This window comes from Chelonoidis abingdonii, chromosome 3 (assembly GCF_003597395.2).
Source record: "Chelonoidis abingdonii isolate Lonesome George chromosome 3, CheloAbing_2.0, whole genome shotgun sequence".
Taxonomy (NCBI): domain Eukaryota; kingdom Metazoa; phylum Chordata; order Testudines; family Testudinidae; genus Chelonoidis; species Chelonoidis abingdonii.
In genome coordinates, this window is record NC_133771.1 from 182950688 (window position 1) to 182972286 (window position 21599).

General features: G+C 39.8%; 1 protein-coding gene across 1 annotated transcript in view; it reads right to left on the minus strand.

Moving 5' to 3' along the window:
- SRBD1 (S1 RNA binding domain 1) overlaps positions 1 to 21599 on the minus strand; it is a 281147-nt gene that overhangs the window by 112685 nt on the left and 146863 nt on the right. Inside the window, exon 17 of the mRNA XM_075064368.1 lies at positions 8899 to 8990. Within this exon, the coding sequence (XP_074920469.1) occupies positions 8899 to 8990 (92 nt within the window). The remainder of the gene's footprint in view (positions 1 to 8898; positions 8991 to 21599) is intronic.

The window sequence follows — 21599 nt, forward strand, 5'->3', positions numbered from 1 at the left end:
GAAAAAAAACAAAAAAAACCCACGGTCATTAAAATGGCCTGGCTTCTGCATACTGATGGTAGCACAGACCATATCACCTCAGCAGGTGATTCCAGCTATGGACAAAGGTTAGGAGTCCATGCTGATCATTTCAGGCTTGTTCTCCGTTTTTGATACCATTTATCTGCCCATGGACCCTCACAGAGCCGAAAAAACTCCCTGAGATTGATATAGCATATATCCTCATTTACCCCTAATCCACTTTTGTGCAGGTTGCAGGGATTTATTTTGGCACACATCAACGCCTTGTTCTGCATGGATATGAGGCTGCTGGAAGAGATAATAGCCCATTTTCTATCATGCTCAAGCCAAATCCCACACCAAAATAGCATCACCACAACATTCTTAATAACCTTAATAACAAATTCAAAAGCTGATAGAACAATAATTCAGTTCTTGACCCATCTATTGAGATTGCCAATTAATGCCAAAGGCAATAGCCTTTTGGCTAAGTGAACACTCATCTGTTTATTCATGTATAAGAAATGAATAATAAAACATTTTCAGTAAGGATAGCTGTATTATATTTTTAAGTGGGAAATCAGAACTGAGTGAGAATAAAGATACATTTAGACAAGCAGTGGTTCTTTAGCAGTACCAGAAGAGCGCTTAATAAAGCACAACATGTGAAAGTGAATTCTCCTACAAAATGCACTCTCTTATATTTTTTTTTAATTCATATAGCTCATGGGCAGACATGGGTCTACTCCCTGTATTTCAAAAAAATGACCGTTGCTATCTACTTTGTATTGAGAGAAATGTTAAAGTGGCAAATTGTGTTAAGATCACAGCTATCTCACATAATATGTCTGCAGTATCTTTTATCTTAACTATAAATGTCACACTTCATCATGCTGCTGTCAGCTTCTTTTAATGTACTAAACTCTATTTTGTGTACAGAGAACCTAACATGATGTAACATAATTAAAAAAAGTTATCTTTCACACCATATTATCAGATGCCCACCAATACCAAACAAAAGAAATCCAAGGTCACAAGAGGAAGATGCATTCAAGAGAGAAAAAGTAGCAAATGTAGTTTTATCAGTTTCTTTTGATTCTTTTTCAATACTATGCTTATACAATAACTCCTCACTTAACGCTGTACTTATGTTCCTGAAAAATGCTACTTTAAGCACAACGATGTTAAGTGAATCCAATTTCCCATAAGAATTAATGTAAATGAGGGGGTTATGTTGCAGGGAATTTTTTTTCACCAGACGAAAGACTATATATATATAGTATAATACACACACACACACACACACACAGTATAAGTTTTAAACAAACAATTTAATATTGGTATACAGGGATGATGATTGTGAAGCTTGGTTGAAGTGGAGGAGTCAGAGGGTGGGATATTTTCCAGGGAATGCCTTGCTGCTAAATGATGAACTAGCAATTGGCTGAGCCCTCAAGGGTTAACTCTCACACTCTATAAGGCAGCAGGAATGGAGGGAGGGGAGACAGCATAGAAGACAGAGACAGAGACACACACTGTGTGTGTGAGAGAGAGAGATGCGCACTTCCCCTTTAAGTACACTGTCTTGTTTATTAGATCAGCTTTCTGAGACCGCAGCTGCTGCTGCTAGCAAGCTCCTTCTGTCCTGAGCCCTGTCGTGTGTCCCCCCTGCTCTATGGAAGATGGGATATGAGTGATGCAGGAGCAGGAGGGGAGGAGGACACCCTGACATTAGCCCCTCCTCTTCCTCCCCTCCTCCCCGCACATGAAGAAAGAGGGCAGGAGCAGCACATGGCAGTGGGAGAAGGGACAGCTGCAACTGCTAGCCTGCTGGGCAGCTACTGCACAGGGAACTTAGGGGAACAGGGAGCTGATAAGGGGAGCTCATAAGGGGGCTGACAGTCCATCCTGGTTCCAAGCCCCCACTAGCTAGCTGCAATGGGCTGCTCTTCCTGCAAGCAGTGGACAAAGCAGGCGGCTGCCAAACGACATTAGAAGAGAGCATTGCACAACTTTAAACGAGCATGTTCCCTAACTGATCAGCAACCTAATAACGAAACAACGTTAACTGGGACGACTTTAAGTGAAGAGATACTGTATTATGCTGTGCTTCCCTTGAAAGTTAGCCATTCAAAGCTAACTTTGTTCATGTCTTTGCTTGCATAGTGCAGGGAAATATATTACAGTATAGATTTTTTAAAAACAAACCTCAAGAAAAGAGTCAGCTAGATTTTAAAAGGCTATATTCTCATATTTGTAAACAAGTATTTAGGGAGTTGACTTCTATAAACCTTGATATCCCACTGCAGTTCCAAGAGGATACAATCAATATTCTTGACTTTTTATCCTAAACTGACATGTAGCATTCTTGGGGACTGTAGAAGAAGTACTGCTTTTCAAACCAGAGATTGCTGCATTTCAGTGATGGGTGAAGTGATTTCTATATATTATAGAGAGATGCAATTCTCTACGTAATTAATATCGAAGTTAGTCATCTATTAACAGACCTGCTTTTGACCCACTAGTTTTATCAAAATTAAGGCAAAGTGCCTGATATTTCACAGAACGTCATTTTATCTTGAAAGCATCAGAAAAATCAGGTGTGTTTTGGAGATTAAGAGAGTTTAAGAAATGAGGAACTTTCCACCTGGAACACTTTCCTAATGTTTGTTTGTTTGTTTATATTAACTCCAAATATTTTTTAATTGTTGATCTGGGTGGCAACAGGTACCTTGCAGTAACAATAGTAATTTGGGGAGGTTTTGGAGTAGGGACAAATTACTGGTAGCATCATTTACAAATAACAAGACGTTTCCACTATGCAGTCCATCCCTACCCTGACATGGTGTTTGCACACACTGCATGGCCCCTGAAGGAATTAGTCACAAAGGAGTAAATTAGCATACAGGAAGGGGAGAGCCACTCTGGGTATGGCTATACTGCAATAAAACACCTGCAGCTGCCCTGTGTCACCTGACTTGGGCTCATGGGGCTCAGGCTGCTGAGCTATAAAATTGCTGTGTAGACATGCTGGGGGGGAGGGTCCCACAGCCTGAGCCTGAACATCTACATTGCAATTTTATAGCCCTGCAGCCGGAGCCCCATGAACCCATGTCAGCTGACACAGGGCAGCCCCGGGTGTTTTCTTGCAATGTAGACATACCCACTAAGAGGCAAGAGGGTAGCCTGGGGAGGCAAAGCCCCATGATTTATTGTAATAAATCAACTTTATGTACCACACAATGCAACTCTTCTCCATGCGTGGGAGAGGAAGGAAGAAGATCCACTGGGGAGGCATAGAGTGTTCTATCCTTGCACATCTCATAAGCTCCACATAGCCTACCTTTAACTAAGCAGTTCCTAAACATTTTTTAAAACCTGAAGAAAGCTTGTGTCTCTATCCCTTCTTCTTGCAGATCTTGTCGAGGCAGCCAAGGCCTTGGCGGCAGCTGAAACTGTTTCCTCACCGACTGCAGCGTACGCAGACGCAGCGAGCAAAGAATGGCCGAAGTGTACTTTAGGTCATGCAGCCTTGCATCAGTCTGCTCCGCAAAGACCATTCCCATCAAACAGGAGATCTTGAATTGAGGCCTGCATTTCCTGGGACGAGCCCAGGAGCTGCACTTCACGACCACCGCCAATGCAACCACCCTAGCCACCAAGTTGGCCATATCCCACATCATTTGGAGGGAGCACCTCACTGCTGCAGTACCTCCCTCCATCGGGTACCAAACTCTTGGGCCAAGTACTGAGACAGGGACTCTTTGAAATTACGGAGGGAATCCGATAAGTTGAAGTTGTAGCTGCACAACAGAGCCTGGTAGTTCGCCATCCAGAACTGAAGGCTGGCCATTGAATAAACCTTCCTCCCAAAAAGGTCCAGCCTCTTGGCCTCTTTATTTTTGGTGACTGAACTTCTGTGCTCCTATTTATTCTTTTCACTGGTTTCAGAGACTACCAGCAAGCTTGGAGGCAGGTGAGTATATAAGTACTCAAACTCCTTGACTGGGACAAAGTATTTTTTCTCAGCTCTCTTGGAGGTGGGAAGGATGGATGATAGGGTTTGCCAGAGGGCTTGGCTATTTTTAAGACCCCATCATGCACTCATAGTGCAAAGCAGGCAGGGGTAGGTGCCGAGAGCACACAGAACAGGGTGTCCACCTGTTCAGTGATCTCCACTACCTCCAGGCCTAAGTTCTTGGCCACCCTTCAAAGCAGGGCCTGATGCTCTTTGAAGTCGTCCGGCAGGTTGGCACTCGAGGGCCCTACCTCCGCCTCATCTGGGGATGAGGATGACAACTGGACCACCGGGGGAGGCCCCAGAGCAACATCGCCGAGGGGAAGAGAGTTTTGGGGTGGGCACTCGCTCCTCTACCCTGACCTCTGAGTGCACTTTGCACACTGATCCTGTGTGCCACAAGTGCCGTCAGCTGTTGCCCCGAGGCAGCAGTCGACAAACGGTGTGAAGGGGGTATTGGCATCAGAAGCATGCTCCACACGCTCCAGTAAGGCCACTGTGCTGGCCACTAGCCATGTTGCCAAGATGGCATCACAGAGGTTGACTCAGCCTCAGATGCCCGATCACACCGGTGATGCCTCGGCGAGGCACTCAATTCCCTCTCCGTGCTGGAGGAATCCCCTTCCAGTGACCACAGTGTGGCTGTCGATGCCTGCATCTGGTGGCTAACAGTGGCCACTGGAGACTGGCGTTTTGAATAAGAGGATCGAGCTGGGGACGGGTGGACCAGTACTGCAACAGAGACCATTCCCATGGTGCAGAAGACAGGGGTCTGCACCAAGACGACAACCATGGGAGGGTAAATGGTGCCAGCAATATAATGACCAACGCCTCCCCCTAGGAAATCCACGTTGAGAGGACAGCGATCACGGTGCCGGTGATCTAGGGTGACTTGCAGAGGACCTGGGTTGCAAAGCTGGAGATCTGCAGTATGGAAACAGAGAGCATTGTCTCGGTTCTGGGGATCGGCAGCGCTCACTTGCCGGCAGGGGGAGGAGCTTGACAGCTGGCTTGCCCTCGTAGGGAGCCTTTGCCGCTTCCTGTGACACACAAGGCGCCAGCGGCACTGGTAGAGGCCTCTTCTCTCTGGGTGCTGGGAAAGCCTGGAAAGTCATCGGCCTCGCCACAAGCCTGGGTCTCCTACAGCTCCCGGGAGAGCTCCTTTGGGGAGCTAGGGGCCCCCATTGGGGAGGTACGCCCATGTGGCTCTGGTGTGGCCAGGTGACTCAAACTGGGTCCTTTTCCCAGTACCCTGAGACCTTTCTTGCTTGGTGCTGGGAAGCTGTCTTTCTTGGACTTCTTTCTTGCCCGATGCCAGGAGTTCGCTACGCACCGAGGCCGAAGTGCTAGGGGTAGAGTCCAGCTGGGAAGGCTCAGAAGACTGGCAGAAAGCAGTCTCCATGAGGAGGGCCTTCAGACGGATGTCATGCTCTTTCTGGGTCCTGTATCTAAAGTTCTTACACATGCGACTCTTGTCCTTCATATGCGATTTCCCCAAGCATTGCAGGCAACTGCTATGGGGGTCACTAAGAGGCACAGGCCTGCTACAGTCAGAGCAGAGCTTAAAACCTGGAGACCGGGGTATGCCCCACCTGGGGCAGAGGTTTTGGAACTGTAACTTCTTCCTACATTACTTAACAACTACTTAAACTCTAACTACTATAAACAAACTATTTACAAGGCCCTAAGGATCGAATACAGTAGAGATGAAACCGCTCGCCTTTGGTAGGCAGGGAGGAGGTGCTCCAACTAATTACCACAGGTGGTAAGAAAGAACTCAGAGGCTGTAGAGCTGGCAGCGCCTAATATACCGATGCAGGAGTGCAGCACTCAAGGGGGCACCACAGCCAACCCTACAGATACCACTACAAAGGCAAAAATCTTTAACAACCGCGTACGAGGGCGCGCACACACTTAGAATGGAATCAAGGTGAGCAAGCACTAGAAAAATTTACAAATTATGAAATTGGAAACACAGATAAAGTCATATAAAACAACTAGGGATGTTGATTAATCGCAGTTAACTCACGTGATTAACTCAAAAAAATTAATCGTGATTAATCGTACTGATAAACAATGGAATACCAATTGAAACTTATTAAATATTTTTAGATGTTTTTCCACATTTTCAAATATATTGATTTCTATTACAACACAGAATACAAAGTGTACAGTGCTGACTTTATATTATTTTATTACAAATATTTGCACTTGAAAAATTATAAACAAAAGAAACTGTATTTTTCAATTCACCTCATAAAGTACTGTAGTGCAATCTCTTTATTGTGAAAATGTAACTTACAAATGTAGCTTCTTTTTTGTTACATAACTGCACTCAAAAACAAAACAATGTAAAACTTTACAGCTTACAAGTGGACTCAGGCCTACTTCTTGTTCAGTCAATCGCTCGGACAAACAAATTTGTTTACATTTATGGGAGATAATGCTGCCTGCTTCTTATTTATAATGTCACCTAAAAGTGAGAAGAGGCATTCCATGGAAGTTTTGTAGCTGGAGTTGCAAAGTATTTACATGCTAGATATACTAAACATTGTATGCCCTTCATGCTTCAGCCACCATTCCAGAAGGACATGCTTCCACGCTGATGTGCTCGTTAAAAATAATGCATAATTAAATTGTGACTGAACCCTTTGGGGAATTGTACGGCTCCTCTTGTTTTACTTGCATTCTGCTATTATTTCATGTTAAGCATTCTCGGATGACGACCAACACATGTTATTTTCACAGCAGAATCTGACAAAATGTAAGGAAGTACCAATGTGAATTTACAGCTCTAGACCCAGGGTTTAAGATTTGAAGCCCGTCAAATCTGAGCGGGATGAGGTGTGGAGCATTCTTCAGGAAGTCTTAAGAGCAACACTCCGATGTAGAAACTACAGACCTGAACCCAAAAAGAGAAATTCACCTTCTGCTGGTGGCTCTGACTCAGATGATGAAATGAACTTGAGTCGGTCCGCCCTCTTTGGACTGTTAGCAAGCAGAAACCTGTCAACCGCTGGACACATGTCCTCTGGAACGGTGGTTGAAGCATAAGGGAGGCCGGCTCTGGCTTTTTGCCACCCAAGTAAAAAAAAAAAACAAAGAAAAACAACTGTGAGGCAGCGGAGCGGCAGAACAAAAAAAAAACGTGCAGAAGGTGGCCGGAGCCTGAGTGCAGGGGGACTCCTGGCGCTGCGAACATGCCCAGACAGCGGGGGGGAGAGGGAGGGGGGGGGAGAGAGAGGGGGGCAGCCAAGGCTTCCGCCGCGCTGCCTGCTGGGAGGGCTCTGCGCCCGCTTCCAGCTCGGTGGGGAGGGAAGGACAGTGGGCTTGACCTGCCGGGGCTTGCTACCAACCTGCGCACCAGCTGGGGCAGAGGAGGGTCCAGCCTGCTCCCAGCAAGGAGCTCCCCTCTTCCGCACCGCCACCCCCTACAGGGCGGCTGGAGCAGCGAAACCAAAACCTCGGGCGGCCGAAGCATCGAAGAAAAAAAAAAAAAAGGGATTCAAGGGAATGCCCCTTAGAATCTGCTGCCCCAAGCACGAGCTTGCTCGGCTAGTGCCTGGAGCCAGCCCTGATGAAGGGACATATGGATCTTTAGTGTATCTGGCACGTAAATATCTTGCGATGCCAGCTACAACAGTGCCATGTGAATCCCTGTTTTCACTTTCACGGTGACACTGTAAACAAGAAGCAGGCAGCATTATCTGCTGCAAATGTAAACAAACTTGTTTTTTCTGAGCGATTGGCTGAAGTAGGTGTGAGTGGACTTGTAGACTCTAAAGATTTACATTGTTTTATTTTTGAATGCAGTTTTTTTTATATATAATTCTACATTTGTAACTTCAACTTTCATGATAAAGTGATTGTACTACAGTCTTTGTATTAGGTGAACTGAAAAATACTTTTTTTTTTTTTTTACAGTGCAAATACATGTAATCAAAATTAAATATAAAGTGAGCACTGTATACTTTGTACTGTGTTGTAATTGAAATTAATATATTTGAAAATGTAGAAAACATCCAAAGATGCTAAAATAAATTGTATTCTATTATTGTTTAACAGCACTATTAATCATGATTACTTTTTTTAAATCGTTTGACAGTCCTAAAAACAACCTCATTCTACTCCTGTAACTCTGTCCCCTGAAGAGCTGGAATCTGTACGTTAAACCCTGGCCCCACCGCAATCAGTGGAATTTATACCCTGACAGAGTATCCCATAATCAAACACACATTTTAATACCATCAGTGGCTCCAATGATCTCATTATGCACCTGGCCTATCTTACACTACAGTGGCATTTACACTGCAGTAGTCATTTTTACATCTCTAAAACAAACTACTTCTGCTTTAAAGATCATGTGCAGTTACTGGAAAAACACACTAAAAGTGACCACATTCCGGGCAAAATATAAATTATAGACAGCATGTATATATTCACACATGTGTGTGTGAGATGTGAGAAAGATGAGGATTAGTTCATAGAAGAGTGCATATGTCCTGTTGTTCAGGCAAAGGTTTGGCAATTTTCTGGATCTTGTTTAGCCCCAGAAGTCCACAAGACTCAACATATTCATGAGACATGTCAGCTCAGAGCCTTAACAGGGCTAGATAGAAGGCAGTGTGGTCATATGTATAGTTAGATATCCAGTATTTCAAACACATTCCAAACTCCATACCAAATAATGTTAATCCAACATTACAATTCAGAAACCAAGCAACCAAAAATAAAGAGTTGCAAAGTCACAGGTAAAAGTGCTTTCTTCAGTCCATCCCCTCCCCTTGTATTTATGGGCCTCTTTTTATTACTGTACGGAATAACACATACAATACCAACTCAATTATACGAATAATAAAACTATTATGTGTATTTCATACCTGCACTTCTTAGGTTAGGATCTAGGTCTGGCATCTCTTTAGAAGCTTCTGGACTAACACTGTAGATAGATGCTCCCGCTTCACTGACAATGCTACGAAATAGAATAGCAAGCAGTTAAAAATGCACAGCTGACAATAAAATCAACTTGAGATAGACAAGACTTCACTTCATTAAGAAATGATTTTTTTTGCCTTTTTCCAAATTTTTAAAACACATTTTTTAAATATTCTGGATGAACTGAATACTAATAAAAGTGAAGGACAAATATCATTGGCCACAGTGAGACAACAGTACGGACACTGTGAAAGCACCTCCAGTTCTGCCAGTGCGCCTACTCCTTGCCTGGCCTGTAAAACCTCTGCTCTTTCAGTGGTAGGTCTCCGAGTACACACTGCCCATCATGCCAAGCTCTACAGTATTCTGTGATGTTGAAAAATGGTTGAGACACTATTCACTTGTGACCAATCAGGAAGTCAGATTTCCTCAAACAAAAAATACTAGTTGGTAATTTAGCTGGACCACTTATCTCCTGTAAACACATTTAGAATATGATATTAAATATATATATAAGGCTGTGAGTCTTTCACAGAGGTCACTTTCTGGGACCTCGATGACTTCTGCAATGGCCAGGGTGGCTGACCCCAGGGCCACCCAAGCTACACCAGCTGCTGTCGGGTGGCCCAAGGCAGCTGGTCCCGGGTGCTGCCCCAGAGCTGCAGTCCAGGAGCAGCACCAGGGCCCCGGGCTGCCCTCATCTCCCAGGAGCAGCAGTGGAGCCCTGGGCTACCACCTCCCCGTGGAATAGCAGCGTCCGTCAGAGCGTGTCTCCCCCCACCAAGGAACAGCAGCAGCGTCCACTAATTTAAAAGTGACTTGACCAGAAATTCAAGGACACAATGATTTATTGATACTCATCAAAATGTTATTTTACTAGTCCAAGTGAGCTCACTTTGGTTTCATTGTGCACTTGGGAAAATATCACCCATAGTTTTAGATGGTTCAAAAATTCACATCTAAAGAGTAAACAAAAGTAAAACTTAGGAAACAACAACTGAAAGAGCATGTTTGCTTTTCTCAAGCATAAGGAATTTTATACTCCATTCATGCAAAACTGAAACGTTGTCCTACAACATGTTTTTAATTAGAAAAATATATGGAATGCACTCAGGTAAAGCACGTATCATTTTAATGAGATTTGCATTCAAAGATGTTTTTGTATGTATGCAGTGATCCCCATTGGGCACTCCGGATCTGAGATTCCGAAGGCAGCACAGCTTCCACCTAGCACAAAACCACCCCAAAGAACTGGCATTCAGAACTGAGACTGGAAAATCTAGACGTAAAATAAAACAAATTATCCAGAGTATAAGTATAGGGCCATGCATTCCAGAAAAGCAATTCCAAAAACATGATTGGTTCATCCAGCCTCAACCAAGGTTTTACAGACTTATTAATACCTCTCTAGTTTTATTTCATTTGGTTTTAGTTGCACCAAAGCGGTTATCCAAGTGAGGCTGACACATACACTCTAATATGCTTTATCTTGATCACAAAAATACTATTATAGCAAGTAAAAGAGTTTTGTTTTGGCTTTTTATACCAGTTTAAGTTAATTGCTCAGCTGCCCAATTGCAAGGGTCTATCTTTACCATTACTCAGAGCATCTAGAGTCAAATTCAGACCTGGTATAAGCTGAGATAATTCCTGGAGACTTCAGTGGGAATCATGTTTGCTTCCTCTCTGCTGAATTAGATCCATATTTTTTTTTTAACTCTTCTCAACACATGAAAGTTGTTTTTTACAAGATTTTTCAAGAAAAAAGGGGTGATTGGTTAAATTTTCAGAAGAGCATAAATGCCACCTAAGATGGACTTTCAAATCACTTTTGAAAACGGGCCAATTTTTTATCTATTATGAAAAGCTGCACTGGTTAATATTTGGATTTGTTGGGGTTTTCAGTTAAATTTTTTTAAATATCTTTTTTTTTTCTTTTTTTTTTCTGTATTTTGCTTAAAAATACTGGACAAAACAAAAGGGTATCCTTTTTTTCTGGGCATTTCTGAATACCCACCACATTTTTGGACAGTACAAAATAGCAATTATATAATTAATATAAAATAATTACATATTGAAAACTAATACATTGTAAGAAATAATATATAAACAACAAACAATGCCACGGATACACAAAATACCCACAATGTGTGGGAAGTGGCAGGCCTTATATGTGCTATCACAATATACTGCTTCCTAATGGTTTCATCAACAAAACGATGGGTAAAGTTTATAGAATATACCTTCCCACTGATGATATAATCCATCCTAGAGATGTTTCTCCATATCCTCATCCAACTTTTTAAAGTTACAAAATATACACATCTGAAGCTCACTTGAACACAAATTACTCACTACATAATCCTTCAATTTATGTTTACTAATTACACCGCTATTATTGCTTATTGCTTAGTACATAAAGCCTTATGTGGTGTGCAGGTCTCATTTACGGTTACTAAAGATGCATTTTAAATGTTAAAACCAGGGTTGCTCTTTAAATGTATTGCACTAGCACCACCTGGTGGTGTTCTATTTCCTTTGTTAACATTGCTTACTACATTCTAAATAAATGGGAAAGCCTGTCTAACCCTGGCAGACATAAGGACAGACACATTTCACTTCGTTTTTATTTGATCTCTTTCTATTACAACACTTATATTTTCTCTTTTTCTTAATTTTCAAGGAAATAAAAGGAATAGGGGGAAATTAGCACATATGAATCCAAAGAGAGTTAAATTTGCTCCAAACTCAAAATAATTTTATCATATAGCTCTTTTACATAATTACTACTTCACCCATGTTTGTGCATATAGACAATAAAGTTTTCAAAAGCACCTAGTGACGTGGATGCCTAAATCTCATTGAAAGGCAATAGGACTTAGGCACTTTTGAAAATTTTATCTAATATGCTTAACCATCCATACCATACACGTTAAAATAATATATATCTGTATTTATACTTTTAGAATTGACAAAAATTGATATTGCTTTATAATTCTTCTGCAAATCTCAATTACGTTTATTAACATTGTATTACACTCTAGTCTTTTGCCTAAGATCAAATGCAATACTGGATTCATAAGCTATAAAACAGAGAGGGGACATCTACATATTCGGCCTCTAAGGAGGATTTTCCCATCCTAATTACAATGATCCTCCCACACTGATGTGGCAGAACTGCTGTGCATAAATACAACTTCTTGTAGTTGCCTTATAAAAACATTACTAGCTATAAAACAATAATGGGACAAAGAAGGTCAGAATCAATAAGCCACCTTTATACATTTGGGGTGAAATCCTTGACCCAACGTAGTTAATAGAAGTCTTGCCATTGACTAAAAATGATGTAACCCAAAACAGTGTTTTGAGGCTGAAAGTTGCATAATTTAATTTCTAAAATATAAAAGTATCATGATTAATTATTGCACTTATGAGATTGTCTGGGAAACTATTAAACTATCATATAAGCCCTTCATTTATCTTCTGGTGGCAGCAGCAGGCAAGACCTCTGCAAAGGGCTGAAACACTGGTGAGCCCTACATTGACTGAGTAATCTTACTAGCTAGGAGAAGTGGTTTAAATATTATAGAGGACATAAAAATAATGGAACTCCAGGACTGGAAAATCCAGAAAGGATAGAAGCAGACTGTTAGGTCAGAGAGACTGTGAAACTAAATTCAAATAATAAATTCACTGTCTCTCATCGGCCAGAGATACTGCCCAAGCAGAAAAGGAAAACGAAGGCATGTTGTGCAAGAAAAATCTATTAATAGGTGTTTGTTGAATAATACAAAGACAACTGTAATTTAGCCTGGAAACACACAAAATTTTAGGTCTGTGCGTCAATCAAACTAAAAGATCAAATTATTATTCAGAATTTTAATAGTGTGTATAGTTAGAGGACTTTTCAGCATTATGAATATTTTGTTTATAGAAGAAACGGTTTTCATTCAGCTTTTACTTAAATATGAAACTACATGCTGTTTATTTTTCATTCTGTTTTTATTAATTGTTATATACTGCACAGCAAAGATGACTTATATTAGATCATTCTTTTTTGTGCTGTATTAAAAGGCCACTTGTCAGGTCAAAGTCACAGCAGAAATCCTGTCCTCAGTCACACCCGTGCAATCCCATTGTTATCTGGTGCAACATCTTGAATATGCATGGATAGTATGCAAGGGTGCTATGTGTCCTCCTTTAAGAGAACACAACAAAAGCAAGTGATGACGCTATCACTTCCTGACCCAGATTCAGCAGGTACTTCCCTTAACCAAACATAACACATGCAGGGAAATAAATAAACAAACAAGAAAATAGAGCCAGATTATGAGTTCCTCAAATGAGAATCCTTGAGTACAGGTGGGAGGAGAGATGCAGCAACATTCATAAAGAGCACTAGAATGAGAGAATGGAGAACAGAGTATACTATAATTAGACAGAAATAAAAATGTGGAAAAAAAAACAGTAATAAACTTGCATCACACACTTAAAGCTAAATTTAAAAACAGACCTCAAGACAATCTATCACTTTGCATCATCAAATGTGACTGCTGATATAGATAGCCAGCTAACTCATTTTTAGATGTGATCAGATAATTTGACATCTAAATGTGTGCAAAAAGGCAGGAGAAATTATTTGCATAAGCACCTGCAAAATAAATGAGACAAAGTAATAACAATGAGTCTTTTAAATTAAGATTCTTTTTGCTATATATTTGTATCCAGCAGCTTCAAAACACACATAAATAACACGTAGTAAGAATCTTCAGATACCTCAGATCAGTTAAGCTACAAACAGCCATACAAAAACCCCTTGACTGACCTCTTCATTTAACTCATTGTCAGAGAAGACATAGAACCTGAAATTCTCCTCACAATAGGAGTGTATTGTAATTCAAAGCGATGCACAACTTGTGAGTATTTGTATCCATCTTTGTATTCACTAGTACCATTACAGGCAAAATTTACAGTAAAATGTAGCATTCGACTCAACAGATGTGATATATATCATTCATTGTCAAGATACAGAATGCAAGCAACAACAGATGTGCAAAACCTTCAGGATGTAGAAATTACGCATCACCTATCATCATTACTTGGGAAACTGACCAATCAGTGTTCCAACACTTCAACAACAAACCACAATCTATCAGATTGGAAAGTTATCATAATCAAACAAGTGTCAAGGGCTGAAAGACTTGATGAAAGATAATTTATCAATATGCTTTCTTAAATCCACCAGAAGATAATCTGAGGATAAAGCCCCACTACACCAAATGGAATTCTTTGAATATCATGAACATGTACAGATTCACTTTATTTCTTTGGGAAAACAGCTGCAGCATCCTTGGCCTCAGAGCCAGTAATAATGATCATTTACCACCTTAAAGAATCAAATTGAAACACGTTGCAGATTTAATACTTTAGTGGAGCTCTGTTAACTGGTTATTATCTTTATCTCTACATATCCACAGACAGTTCTTTCATCACATCATTTGTCAGTTTACATTCCAAATACAAACAATTATACTGTGGTGTGTTTAAACACAAGCCTGATTTTACAGAACCATCCACAATATGTAATGATTTTTAAAAATTGCTCTGACCGTTTTGAGATTATTTGTACATATATTGGCTTGGGTTCTGGGTATACATTAACATTAGGCATCTTTTGCCATAATTTTGGGGCTAATAGTTTCTCTATTCTTCCCCTTAGAGCAAAAGCAAAAGCAAAAGGTATTTTAAGTAACGTTAATGTTTTTATTCTTTGCTGCAAGACACTTTCACCACCTGATACCACACTGCAGGAAGTTATCCAGCTTGCCTAATCAGTGTATAACCTTACAGTTGTTAATAAATAGTGATCTCAGACACACTTTCTAAAAGCTGCAAAAATAAATCTTTCAAGCTAATGAAGGGCATGATCCTGAAATATACAAATCCTGAATTGTCCCTATGTGCCCACACAGTGAAGTCAACAGAGCTCTGCTCAGATGCAGGTGTCTAAGTTGTCTCAAACTGCAAGACTGTGGCCCAATACTATTTTTGTAAAACAAATTCACAGTCCAAATACCGGTATATAGTCACTACACTTCTAAAACTCAATTTTCCCATTCATTGTTTCGTACAGTAATGAAGCAACCGTAAACTTTCATCTTACTGTTATAACTTGTTAACTGGAAGGTCCTGAATAATCAACATTGTCACCCTCACTTTTTTTTGCAAATTCTAACAGTCTTTTTATATGTTATAGGTTTAATGATAGTGTGTATTTTCCTTTTAAAGAGAAAAGGCATTTATGTGTTGCACATAAAGAGCTGAGATTCTGGCCTCCTTTACAAACATGCAAACTTGTAGGCACTCCAGTGAAGTAAATGGAATTAATCTAAATTACTGCCAATGTAACAGAACAGGATATGACCCACAGTGTTTGCTTTTAGTAAAAATGTCATTTAATCAAGTTAAGGCCAAAATGTACTACCTCTGAATTCTTTGCAAATCTAAATAACTCCCTGGCTTTACAGAAAGCTTTGGGTGCACAAGTAACGCCTGAGTGGTCCCTCCCTCAGAACCTACCTTTTCAAGTCAAAATTATTTCTGAGCAATTTCAGATCTGCATCATCTTCATGTACAAATGGAATGTGCATGCATATGCTGCTGTATCTAATGTTTGCCTCCCTCCTAGTTGACCTTGCTTGACTTAGACTGCTAGAACACTTCACCTCCTGACAAAGCCAACGTGTCACTCCATTAACTGGCAGAGGCTGCAGTCAGTACAATGCACTCATCAGACTCCCTTCTCAGGCTCTGGAGACTGCAGACATATGACCTTCATCTGACATGCTCAACCTCCTTTGGCTAGGGGTTGGGAACTGAAGTCTCTGCCTACTCTTCAGAATGCTAAACTTGCTAATGTTTTTCTAAATGTACCTCTGCCCTTGTGATAACTGCTTTCAGACACTCAAGACTGTGTTGCAATTTTAAAAGCATATTTGAAACAGAGAGCAAAATGTTTAAAAATAACCCCCTGTCACTCACTCACTCTTTTTAATGCTTGAAAATAAATAATTCTCCCTATGAGGAAAAGGCACTTTCAGGCTACGCCAATATGTTCTTCATCCAGATTTAAATCTGCAGCTTGAGATCCATCAACATCTTTGAACATTCTATATATTAAGCACTGTAAATATTAATTTACAAATATACATTTTTTTGCATCAAGACAAAGGAACTTTTTTATGCTGCATTAGAGAAAAAAATGCTACAATTTCAAAATATATTCATTCTGCATGCCTGCAGAGAGAGAACTGATTTCAATGCTTTCCTCGATAAATTTTATCATCTAGTTTGAACAGGAAAATAGAGAGAACTTGAAAGTTGATTTCAATTCTTGCTTAATAAGTTTATGAATTCTCCTAAAACAGTATGTAAATGGAAGCTTTCACTACAAACAGAAGCATCATGGTAGATATAAGGTAAAGTAAATAATTATCTGAGCCCAAAATATGCAAGAAAAAAAAATCCATGTCAGCCTCTCTCTTCACATAAACAATTACGGTAGTTATTTAGAAAGGGAAAGGAGGCACAACATCTAGATAACATCCACCTGGCATTAAGTCATATGAACAATTTTAAACTGGAATTACTCAATTACTCAAAATCAATGTAAGTTAACTATTTCGCCATCTAATTTTGAAATAAACATGCCCTTTCAAATAAAGGCAACTTCTTTTGAATTCCCTCTTGAAAACAGAGTTAACACCAGGCAAACAAAAATAAATGTACTATAATATGTATTGCGCGTGCACACACACACGAACACATCATTTATGTCTAATTTTATTTATTTTGCTAACCTTGGGACCTTTTAGAATAACTCAGACCTCAAATATTGGAGATATTTATGGATCTTCTCACATTCTTTAATGTTATCGAAAGCTTACTTTACAATAAATTAAGAGAAAACCAAGAAAGTCAGGGAGAGTTCACCTACAAATGTTTGCAGTCAAACCTCTGAACATGCATGAAATACAAAATGCAATTACTGAAATAATTCTCTTAAAAGGGCACCTCCTCTCCCCTCCAAATTGACAGGATGACATTCGCACATTTTTAAAAAACCACATCCTTTCAGACTCTTGCTGGCCTGTACCTAAGAGTGAAACCAAAATGCTGATTTTGCATTCTAAGAGCATCCTGTAAAGTACTTAAATGTAATGAAAAAAGGTATTTTAAGTATTAGAGCAATTTTGTTCAGAGATATGTAACCTGATCTCTTCTTTGTTAATATGGAATGGTTTTCAGAAACATGGGTGACACTTGTGACACTCGCATTAGCAAACAGGTTTTCCTGAAACAACACATGAAAGTTTGGAGAATATAGCACACCTCTGCTAAACTTCTGATTTTGAGGAATTTGAAAGTTTCCTAGATAAAGTCAAGTATCAGAGGGGTAGCCGTGTTAGTCTGGATCTGTAAAAGCAGCAGAGAATCCTGTGGCACCTTATAGACTAACAGACGTTTTGGACCATGAGCTTTCGTGGGTGAATACCCACTTCGTCAGACGCAGTTTCCTAGATAAAGTCGTTCATTGGTTACTTTACAAAACAAAGTAACTAGTTCAGGATTTTCTCATCTTATTTTTTCAATTAGTATTTCTATTTGAAAAACAGTGCAAAATTTTTTTGCACAATATTAAAAACAGCAAGTGAGAAGGTTGTATGAAAAGTTTTTATTTACTACCATCAGAATTAAATGGATTAAATAAACATTACTGAATATTAGAGTTAAATAAGATTAATTCCTTCCCATTTTGATGTAAGGCTAAGAATCCATAATTTAAGTAAGACCTCTAGCTTACTAAACTAATGTAACAAACTGTACAATTATGACACTGGAATCCTCTATTCATTCATCTATGAACCATGCCCTCAGCACATCCCTGTAAAGAGAAGAACGATCTGATATCTGTCTTCAACTTGTCTGAAAACGATGACATTTTTCAGTATGAAAAGGGTCCAAATGGCAGGTGTCAAAGAGTTTTAGCTTCACACGTGGTGCTAGGAGGCAGAAAAAACAACAGCAGCGTGTGGTCATGTCAGAGTTATACAGTAGCCGCTGTACGAGTGCATATCTGAAAAGAGCAAACCTCATAGTCTGTTAAATCAATCTAGTGCCAGATGCTGTTATCAGAACAAAGCTGGTGCTATGGATTCACCCCAGGAGAAATAAACATCCCAAGTCAGGAGCGAAAAGCGAAGACCTAGTATGGCACCTCTCGAGCCTAAAGGTGACAGTTACCTGCATGTGCCCTTATTGTTTTTATTGACAATTTGTGAAAACAGGTTCTGTCATTGCTCGTAAGGCAGTCTGACTTGAAGCCCCTCTCTCTGTTACAAACGCTTACGTAAATATGAGCTTTCATACCTAAACTCTACTTCCAAGTTAATCATCCAACTAAAGCCATACATCTATTTGGCTTTTACTTTCAGAGTTAAATACTGTAGTAAAGGAGAATTTTAGAGATGGAATTTTAACCATTTTTCTTTCAATCCCCTCCACTCATTTTGCCTAGGCTCTGGAAAGGTAACATGGGATAATACTGTCATACACTGCCTTACCTAAACAAGTGGGTCAGTAAAGAATGGAATCAGAGCAAAGTTTCAATTTTAACTTTTAACTTCTTCAGCTTTGCGAATTTCATTCAGCGTTAGCCATTAAAATACACAATAGCTCTTAAAAAAAAGCCCCTTCCAAACAGGATATATGAACATTCACACAATAGAACATGTATTCACACATTTAAAAATACTCTGAAAAAATTACTCATTAATAGTCAATTAATATAACTCAGCAATTATAATTGGAAGAGAGCAAGAAAGATACTCAAAGGGCCTCAGGGTTGACATTATGAATAAAGGCCTGAAAATTTCATTTCAAAATGTGACACCTCCAGAGACTGATATACCTTGTATTAATTTTACAATTCAAGGTCCGGGCCTGCAAAATCTTAACACATTCTTAGCTTCATGCAACTGACTAGTCCCAATGACTTCACCAGGACAATTTGTGTTTGACAAGGGAAACACATTCTCAGGTATTTTCAGGAACAGGGACCAAACAAGATTCCATCTAGATTCCCATATCATAAAAGCTACCCAACCAGTGAGAATATAGGCAGTCTCTGGTCAAGAGAAGACAAGTGCAAGGAAAATGCAGTGTGTAAATGCTCAGGTTTAATATATATTTATGTATGGAGGGATTTTTTTGTTTGTTTGTTTTTTAATGCACTTATCTATATTCTAAATAATCAGTTAATCTAAAAAGAAATTAACCAAAACATTATTAGATTCTGCCCTTCAGTGAATCAATTTACTCAATGAGACGATCAAAACCCTTCCAGACTAATGAATCCCACTCATATGCTCATCACTGTTCTTCCCAGATCAGAAAAACCTGGGACAGCAGGATGGGCCTTGTAGAAGCCAACAGAACACGAGAGGCAAGTTTCAGAGCAGAAGCCCTATCACTAACAATGTTCTGCTGGCAGTTCATTCTCAGTTAAACCAGGAGGATCCCAGCCCACGCACCATCCGTTATGGTGACATCAACTGGAGTGGTAAGACGCACAGAGAGAGAATTGCTGTCTCAAATAGCATATTCTTACAATTCAGGAACAGGAAAGGAACCTTTGTTAACTTGACTGTTTTTATTACTATTGCTGTTGGGGACAGTTGTCCATTACAAATGGCCTTGCAGCAGCATAGCACACTTCCATACAATACTGTACAGCTTGACCCCTGCAAATCTTTCCTGGCATAAACAACCCTTGCCCAAGTGAGTTGCTGTATTGAATAGTCCTTACTCATGCAAATAGCTATAATTTTTGAACAAGCCAGAAAAAAAACTGGATTATTGCAAACCTATCCAATGATTCCCCCCTGATATGATCAGTAATAGCTCAAAGGTAAATGAAAAAAAAAGCTTCCCCACACGTAGTACTGTGGGTGCTGTAGTCAATTCTTCCCAGTTTACCCTAGCCAAGAACAGAGGCAACCAAGGTGTCCCTTTGACCCTTGTCTACTGAGAAATAAGCCTGCTCAGGGCGTGAATAGCAGGGTCATTATTTAAAATTTAATAGGCCTACTTGCATTAGCAAGGATTTTCAGAATAGAGCCTTTATTCTATATTGCATCCTTCCTGCAAATTGTACGTGTAAGGATTCAAGTTTGAAATCCTTCACTCACATGCCAGATAGTGTCTGGATATGTTGCACTGGTAACTTTTAAAACTTTCTTTCTAAGCATCCACTGCTACTATTAGTTGTGATTTTCTCTTGGGGCTCTATATCCTTGCTTCCTGGCATAACACACATACAGTTCCCTATAGCAATAAAATTAAATAAATAAAAGAAAAAGCCAGAAGATAATTAGAGAGAGGGGCGAGATGGAGCCTTCAGCACTCTTAACAGCATAAAGTAAAGTAGATGAAGCCCATGTTGGCCTTTCCATGTGTTCAGGAAGAAAAAGAAGCCTGTCCAAAAACCTCTTTATTTTGATATATTGGGCAAGACATCCATCTTTGTTTATTTAGAATAAGAGCCAGGTCCTCAACTAATTAATTCGTTAATGCATTTCACAGAGGAACTCAAATTCAGTCAGATCCAACAGTGCATTGAACCAATGTTGTATAGGGGGAGTGAACTTATTCAGACAAGCTGTAAGAATATGCTTTTTAGTTGCCCTGAGGAACTGTTTTTGTTCGGAGGCCAGATAATTCAGATAGAGTGAATGTAGTTACTTATACTGGACAAGAGGTTGGTGCTTAATATCATGTTAATTCTCCTGAAGACTTAATCCACAGAGTGCAGCAATAACTGGACAAGACTACAACATATGGATCAAAGTGCCTCTTGGAGAGTTGCACCTCCAGCAATTGTCATTTTCTTTAACACTCATTCTAAATATTCTGGAAGGAGCCCAACAAGGATTTTAGTGTGGATTCTATAGCCTTGGTTCTTAAGAAATACTGGCCTGCAGATTTGCTTTTCTGATTCAGGCTTTAACCTACTACTTTTACAATAATTTGATCTCATGATGGTATCCAGCAAGATCTCCTTATCTTTTTACCTTATTTAACAAATAAAATACCAGAGGATACTTTCTAGTGTTACCTATTAGAACGTTGTGGAGTATCTGGGACTTTCCACAAGGGAAACCCACAGCAGTTTTAGGTTTCTTGCAGGGAGATCACAGAGTTTAGGGCTTCTCCATGATCTATAGTTGAATGGAAGATATTACAGAGAAACTGGGAGTAGGAGGAAAAGCTTATATAACATGGTAAAAGGTGTGGTTAATTTTTCTAGTGCTGATCTTGATGTTATCTGTTGCCTCTCTTACAGGTAGGATACATGTGGAAAGTTCTGTCTTTTCCATTTCATAGGCTAACAGCCTCCTGCTTTTATCCTCTGACTCAAAATACTTCTGATAAAGCAAATAGTCCTCTGTGGAGACTTTATTAAATTCACACACTGGTATCCTTTTTGAATGACTGCCTCAATGTCTTTGCTAATAATCAGACATTGCTCCCCATTCTTAATCTCACTTTGAAGTCTAAATTTCCTGGGCTTCATTAAAAAAAAAAA